This window comes from Mauremys mutica, unplaced genomic scaffold (genome assembly GCF_020497125.1).
Source record: "Mauremys mutica isolate MM-2020 ecotype Southern unplaced genomic scaffold, ASM2049712v1 000041F_np12_subseq_17779978:17974135_obj, whole genome shotgun sequence".
In the NCBI taxonomy this organism is placed as follows: Eukaryota; Metazoa; Chordata; order Testudines; family Geoemydidae; genus Mauremys; species Mauremys mutica.
The window spans coordinates 139,906-147,635 of NW_025422816.1; the positions used below are offsets into that span (position 1 = coordinate 139,906).

The window sequence follows — 7,730 nt, forward strand, 5'->3', positions numbered from 1 at the left end:
GATTGTTTTTAATTTTACTTTTTGTTCAGCCCCGGAAATGAAAAATTCATTATTTGCTCAGTCCTGGTCCGCACGAAAATATTTTAATGTTGCATGACAATGTTAAGAGGAAAAGGTGGCAGAATCTCAGTCTAGTTGCCCACTTGGGATAAACATTTAGAAGGGAAGGGGACAGTGTAACACTGACAAAGCCCAGTTGGCAGGATTGAACTGGGGGTCTCTGGAGCTTAGTGCATGAGCCTCTACTGCATGAGATAAAAGCCAACTGGGTATTAGCCGAGGCTGTAGAGCAGACTCCTTAATTGCTTTCTCTTGAAGTGGTCTCGGTGCCATGCGCTGAGCCAGAACACCACACCCAGAAGATGTGTGGGTTACAATAGCACTAACATAAAAAGACTACAAGGGTGGGAATTAAGATGGATTTGGCACTGGTTAGGGTATCAAAATTAAACTAAAGAATCTCAGTTGCTTCTGGTTTATCCATGACTCTTTTGCTGCCCCAACTAACTGCACCAGAACCTCCCACCTCTTCAAACATATCACAAGTAATGCCACAAAGCCTGACACAGGAGCTCAGAGAGGCGTGAACTGCCCCATTCATCAAAGTGGGATAACTCTGATGCCAAGTGATGGTGATATACATGTCTAGAATTTCACTATTTCACTGCTGATCAAAGTAAGCAAGAAAAGAGAGGGAGCATTGCAGATCTGCATAATCTACTTGGGGTGGCATCTCATTTTCATGGTGAGAGTGGATGTCATTAGGGAACTATTCACATTCCCATGGCCAATATCTGACCCTTGGGGCTAAAAGACCAGATGCCACCAATCTCACAGAGCCCAGCTAGGCATTTACCTGTTGAAATCCTAGGAAGGTGGGTGGGCGCACACCAAGAACAGCAAGGGCAAAGTGGGGGATAAAGAGTTACCTCCCTTGTTATGGATGCTGCTTCTCCCTCTGCAGGAGGCTGGGGGCAGACACAGGCAGACATCACTGTCTCAGTTCTATTCAGTGGATAATCTCAAGGTTTTCTTTGCAGCCATCTTAATCTGGCCATATCCAGTGGTGTAGCTGAACCTTACAGAGAGCCCAAAGGGGAACCCAGCAGAGCATGTGTGCTCATGTTCTTTACACCTGCACAATCTGCTATAAGCAGCATCTCATATAGGCAGAGCTTGGATTGTGGGCAGGACTTGGGACAGTACCACCACCTTTTTTCCAGTTCAATCCAATTCCAATTCAAACTCTGAGGGAGAACAAGGAAGGGGTGACAAAAGAATAAAGACTCTTTTCTCCCACCCTTCCCTGAAACAGAAAGTGGCACACGTTCCCTTTTTTCTGAAAGGGGGATGAAGGTGGAGAAGGGCAAGTTCTTCCAGTTACCCTACCTAACTCTTGTTCCCCAACAAAATGCTTCACTATCTATCTAAGGTATTTCTATAGCCCTGATTGTCAGAGTATCTGAGCACCTCACAAAACTTCTATGAAGCATGGAAGCCATATTATCCCCACTGTACAGAGGGGAAACTGAGGCATCAAAAGGCTAAGTGACTTGTACAAGGTCACACAGGAAGTCCGTGGTAGAGCATAAAATTGAACCCAGCTCAAATCCTAGGCTAGTATTCTAACCACTGGAAAAAACTACCTGTCTCCAATATGCCACTCCTTGTTCCAATGTGCCAGTTTTTTACTTTGAAACTATGGCCAACATGCAGGTGAGGCAGACACATTGCTATCTGCAACCTTACCGCCATAGATGGTCTATATTTGGCTGATTTTTTATTTGTTTGGGGTTTTTTATGTTGGTTTTTTTTTTAGATTTTTCATAAAATGAAAAGTTCCATTTCAATTTTTTACCCTTTTCTCTACCTTTTAAAAAAAAACCCACTTTTCTCTCCCTTTTCCCATTGGAAAGGGCAATGAAAGTCAATGGCTTTTTAAGTCACACAGGTCTTTTTGAAAATGTTACCCATCCTAACTAGCAACTGTTTCTAGGCAGGTTGTGGATTCAAAGTGAGTTCAGCTGGATGACAGCAAAGACCCAGTGCAGTTAATTGGAATCACATTTGGGGAATAACTCACTCCCAATCTTTCCAGTCCCCAAAGGATTTGCATTCTCCTATTGGTTAGCAGAGCCTTCTTTTCACTGATTACCTGAACTGTCAGTCCTGAGTATTTCACGCCCTTCCCTCACAATTACATCACCAGGGGTGTATAAAATCTGACCAGGTGGGGAGTGAAGTAAAGCAGTGTCTGGAGTCTTTGAAGGAGTGGGACTTGTTGCTGAGGTTTTGTTTTAATTGTTTATATGGTTCCTTGGTCAGGGCTTTGTACTTCTGTGACTAAGAAATGTTTGTATGTGTAAATGTCTGTAGTAAGAAGCTGTGGGTAGGACAGGGGTTGGGAAGTTGGGTCTGGGAAACTTAATGCTCCCTGGCTTTAAGCCTCTTAGCTGGTGAGATAGGATCCCATTCTTACCCCCCCCCACCCCCCCATAGTTAGAAGTATTAAATGGCCTTTAGTAGTAGTGACACCTACTGTCTTTAATAGAATCTCATGGTACAGAGTGGTTGAAAAATCTTCTCCTTTTTGAGAAGGAATCCTCCTGTTTGCTTTCTCCTTAGCTGTAGCAGAACTGAAATATTTCTTGCTTACAAAAAAGCAGTGTCAATGTATTTAGCTCACTAGTCCTCTAAATATTCCTTCCTAATCTGATGAGGGCCCTGCCATTTCTTCTAGTCCCTCTCTGGAGTAGAACACCACCCTTGTCTTTAGGGTGCTGTAACTTTTTTCCTTAAGAAACTCAGCTTGTATTTTCAGGCCTTTCTTCTTGCCCTTTTCAGGTATCTGATCATACCATGGCTTCTAATGGAAAAGACACAACTATGGCATCCCCAGAGCATGGGGAGGAAGAGCAACAGGTAGGTGCTCCCTCTTAAGCATTGCTGGTTCAACATGTGAATATGAAAGATGGCTGGCTGTTATCTGGTAGCAGGCTTCACATATACCACATCTCAGTGTCTAGAGATTTGTGCAGTTGCTCTTCCAGAGGCTGCAAAATAGCCTGGTTTATAATAAGACTAAATTCTTCTTGCCTTAGTTAACTTTGTGATCCAGTTTCAGTACTAACTTCAAAAGCAGCTGTTGGGCCTCTTCAGATTTTTGACCATTAAGCAATCCTTTGATTGGGGCCAACACATCAAGGGTGTAACCACTTGAAAAAGTAAAGGTTCAGCCCCAGTGTAGAACGTTGCCTCCCTGACTCACTGTTCTGTCCCTTGCCTCACTAGAATGTCTTGAGGAGGGTGGCCAGTCTACCTTTAGTCAACTCTGCCTATGATCTGGCTGCCACTGCCTATGCTTCCACCAAGGAGAGCCATCCCTATGTGAGGTCCATCTGTGACATGGCAGAGAAGGGAGTGACCTCCATAACCAATGCTGCAGTTAGCAGTGCACAGCCAGTTGTAACTAAACTTGAACCTGAGGGTGAGTAAAGCATCTATGCAGACCTTTCTATTTATATGGTACAGTGTCTCAAAAGTAGACTCTTAACACCCTGTCAGGAAGCTTTCATCTCTAAAACTCAGGTCCATGAAAATCAGTACTCCTTCAGTACTGGAGGAGAAGCTGGCAGTGGGGGTGGTGGTCCTATATAGGAATAATACAGTAGCCCATGCATGTAAGCTAACATCTGCTAGAGGCTAACAAAGGGCTTTGCTTACACTAATTACTATTGCTGAGCCTGCCCTCACCTTCACTGTAGCCAGGAGGTGAGATTAGTGCTAAGCTCTTTCCCTTTAAGAAGCAACACCCTTTGAAAGGTACCTAATTGCAAAATGAGGTCTCCTCATTCTGCAACCAGAGAGCCTCAAAATCTAGGCTCACCAACAGAAGTTGGTCTAACAAAAGATTACCTCACTCATCTTGTCTAATCTCTCTGGACCAACATGGCTACAACAACACTGCAAACAGACTACAACTGCTAAACTTTTCTTAACTAGCTGCTTATCAGGCAATAGCTCAACAGCAATGGCTGCTCCCTGACTTGCTTCCTTCATGAGAACAGTTAGTTGGACTTATTGCAGCCAAGGCATTGCAAAAACTTCTTGGTGCCTTCCAGAGGGATGTTAAATGTTTGATCAAAAAGCTTCAGAGCTGTAAGACTATGGAGTGAGATCATTGCACTTTATTCAGAACATAAAAACCTTTTTACTTGGTGAGGGAGCCTGGAAAGTAATGCCTAGACTGCTTGGGTAAGAGAATTCTGCAGTATGTATAGATGGGATGAGAAAGTGTTCAGTTATGACTAGCATCTATCTTAATTCAGTTGCCCAGTTAGGATGCATGGGAGGAAGCATGGAACTATGAACTATTGAAGGGGACACTATTGTAAAAATTTTCCATGAGAGAGAGTTCATAAGTTGCGGGAGAGGGAGGGAACCACCTTACATGGGGAAGGAAGGGGGAAATGTGCAGCCCCTACAACCCAGAACAATTGCTGCCTGAACATATTGGAGAACTGAAGCTTTCATTACAGATGTGAACCAGAGTATGTAAATATTACAATAGCAAAACTGACCAATTAAGAAACTGAACTCTGCTTTTTCTATAGTGACAACAGCAGAGGAGGGTGTCTCTGAAGTACCTGACAAAGTGGAGGAGAATCTACCAATTCAACAGACTGCTGATGAGGTAACTTTCACCACGCTCTCACTAGACAAAACATCATGCCTTTCTGAAAGGGATGCCAATAATGGGATGCTTCCTCCAGCAGAGGTACACTCCATACTAAAAGTGGTCAAGAGTCAGGAGCTAGGGTCTAAATATAACTCTGGTCTGATGCTTAACAGCAAGATGCAGTTCTTCCCCTGAAGATGTGACCTATGGGGCAGAGCAGGTGGTAATCCCCTCCCCAACCTCAATCTCTGGGTAAATGTGATGGTATGGCCCTGAATTACTGTAAAATATCTTGCTTGATCACTCTTCTCTAGGCTACATCTGAAACACAGGAGTTGGCCTCTTCCAGACTGACAGATGTCAAGGAGTCCGTGATCAGAATGGTAGATATGACCAAAGAGGCTGTGCAGGACAGTATGAAGACCACCAAATCAGTGGTCACTGACAGCATGAGCACAGTTGTGGAATCAAGAATGGGCCAACTGGCCATAAGTGGAATGGAAGCTGTGCTGGAGAAATCTGAAGAGCTCTTGGATCACTATCTTCCCATGACAGATGATGAACTAGGTCAGAACACATGAATGACAGGTCCACTATCACTAAAAGTTTAGGGTAATCCTCCCTTTGAGAAGCCTAGAGAGAAATTTGGCCCAATCTTATCTGTCAGCAAATGCAGGCTCATTCTACAGCCTTTTCATATCTTAACCCTCGTCTCAGCTTTCAGTTGGTGGGCATGTAAAATGATCTGAGCAAGAAGTGGGGACAGGGGGGCACTAGAAAGAATGATCAGCATGACTATTCATTAGAAGTCAGGCATTAGTAAAGTAAGCAAAATTATTAGTAATGCTGTGTGGCATGTGGGTTTTTGCTTTAAGGCTGAAGCTACCTCTATGGTACTTGATAGGTGTTAAGACCAACACTTGTTACAAGGGAGCTTAAGATTTAGCAGATCAGTATGGCTTGTACTCCTTTACCAGTCTCTTAACCTGAGGGTGAACAACCTGAACTCTCTTCCCTGTAGCTGAACTTGCTGAATCTGTGGAAGGGGCTGAAGTGTCTTCAGCACAACCACAAGTGCATCGGAGTTACTTCGTGCGTTTAGGTTCCCTGTCAACCAAACTTCGCCAATGTGCCTACCACTATTCCATAAACAAGATGAGACATACCAGTCAAAGCATCAGAGAGGCTCTTTCCCAGCTTCATCAAACCATGGGACTGGTAGGAACTCAACTATCTCTCAAAACTGATGCCCTTCAGGGCGGGGAACACTCTAACCACACCTGTGTAGAATGTGATACAATGAGGCTTAGACCTCATTCCTAGTTGTGTTATGTAACTAGACCCTTCTCCTCTTGATGCATTGAGCATACCACACTGTGGGGTGAAGGCATGTTGAACAGTGGAACTAAATAATTGATGTGCACATCTCATCTCTTAATATGCTTAATCCACTTCTAGATTGAATACCTTAAGCAAGGTGTATCTCTCCAAGAAGTCCAGGAGCAGTTCCATCACATATGGCTGAGCTGGAATAGAGAGCAGCCAAAAAGCAGTGAAATGAAGGATTTGGCAAAACCAGAGGTATGTACATTTGGGTGTGCATGGGAGGGGGGGGGGGCGAATTGGTGTCAGCTCTGGTCTGAAGTTAGCCACCCTGCAAGGCCAAGAATAATTGCATCTTTGGATAAGTAGCTCAAACTCAGGTGACTTCAGTTTTATTACATAAAGTTGTTCCCTTTTTGAGCATAATGAGTGGCTTCCTAGCTTAGACATCCCTAAAGTGATGTCACACCAGCAAAGTCTGTGCCCAAGAAGCATAGTCACTTTCGATTCATGCTTACTACTTTTGAAACCTCTGCCCAGCCTGAACTGATTGTAGATCATGGGTTTGCAGCCAGTGACACCTGCTAACTTGGCTTAGCTCTATTGTGACCTATCTTACATGGCTTATGGCCTCTGTTAGAAGCTGCTTGTGACAATGGAGGTTCTTAAAGAGGCCAAGTTGTGCCTTCTTTATCCTGAAAGATCATGGCAGACCTTGTTGGTGCCAATGGTCTTGCAATCAGTGGTCTGATGGAAACATAACTTGCTGCCTTACAGCATCACCTGAGGCAGAGGCAGTGTCAGTAGCAAGTTTGATCCTTATTGTGTTTTGAACATTAGAATTAAGCTTCTGTTTCTCCAACAGATGGAGTCTCAGACTCTGGCTATGTCCCGCAGCATTATCCAGCAGCTGCAGGATGCCTGCCAGATGCTAGTATCCAGCATTCAAGGTCTCCCCACCAACTTTCAGGATAAGGTGAAACAGGTGTATCGCAACATCGAAGAGCTTCATGCATCCTTCTCCACTGCCCATTCCTTCCAGGATCTCTCCAGCAGCCTCCTAACCCAGAGCCAGGAGATGGTGACCAAGGCCCAGGAACATGTAGATGAGCTGATGGCATACGTGATGAAGAATACTCCTCTGTCTTGGGTTGTGGGACCGTTCATTCCATCTGGTAAGGTGTCTGCAGACTCCCTCGAACCACAAAACCAAGAAAATGAGGCTGAGGAAGCCTCCAAGTCTAAGGAGGACCTGTGACCTAGAAATCTGAAACTTCAACTTCTAAGGAAGAAGGCAAATTCATTTAGTCTTCCTTCTGACTTTGTGTACTGTCATACTTCAGGAAAGACACCAGTGGCTAGTACTAGTATGCACTGTGCCTAAATCTCTGCTAATTTCTGGAGGTGTTGTGTGACTGCTATAATGTAGATCATGTCTCAGCTCAGATACTACTTGTTTGTGCTATCACTGTCTTCAAAATAAAATGCCACTGCATTTGAATGAAGGTCTAATCTGCTCTTTCTAAGAGGTGATTTCCAGGTCTATAGTAGACATCTGTGCCTGCAGTTAGTCATGCTATATGTAGCCTTGTTTGCCAGTAGCAGCAACCATTGGCATTAGTGTGTAGACACTTAAAAGCCTGGGCAGCTTACCCCATATACTATAGAAATTAAGGCTCTAGATTTGGTTCTAAGTAGTTCTAGATACGAACATGCTTTAGTTTCTGGT

At 44.1% G+C, this 7,730-nt stretch overlaps 1 protein-coding gene across 1 annotated transcript; it reads left to right on the plus strand.

Annotated features, from left to right (window-relative positions):
* The first annotated feature begins 2,214 nt into the window (after positions 1 to 2,214).
* LOC123356913 (perilipin-3-like) lies at positions 2,215 to 7,499 on the plus strand. The gene is made up of 8 exons (XM_045000178.1): positions 2,215 to 2,289; positions 2,845 to 2,922; positions 3,292 to 3,487; positions 4,614 to 4,693; positions 4,993 to 5,245; positions 5,700 to 5,896; positions 6,137 to 6,259; positions 6,867 to 7,499. The coding sequence occupies exons 2-8, from the start codon at positions 2,860 to 2,862 to the stop codon at positions 7,257 to 7,259; spliced, it is 1,305 nt and encodes a 434-aa protein (XP_044856113.1). The 5' UTR covers positions 2,215 to 2,289; positions 2,845 to 2,859; the 3' UTR covers positions 7,260 to 7,499.
* The last annotated feature ends 231 nt before the right edge of the window (positions 7,500 to 7,730 follow it).

What these genes read in the sequence shown, in the direction of transcription:
- LOC123356913 (XM_045000178.1), top strand. Translation starts at nt 2,860, where the DNA reads ATGGCTTCTAATGGAAAAGACACAACTATGGCATCCCCAGAGCATGGG. An exon ending in TTCATCAAACCATGGGACTG is followed by an intron (nt 5,897 to 6,136) that starts GTAGGAACTCAA and finishes ATCCACTTCTAG; the next exon opens with ATTGAATACCTTAAGCAAGG. An exon ending in AGGATTTGGCAAAACCAGAG is followed by an intron (nt 6,260 to 6,866) that starts GTATGTACATTT and finishes TTTCTCCAACAG; the next exon opens with ATGGAGTCTCAGACTCTGGC.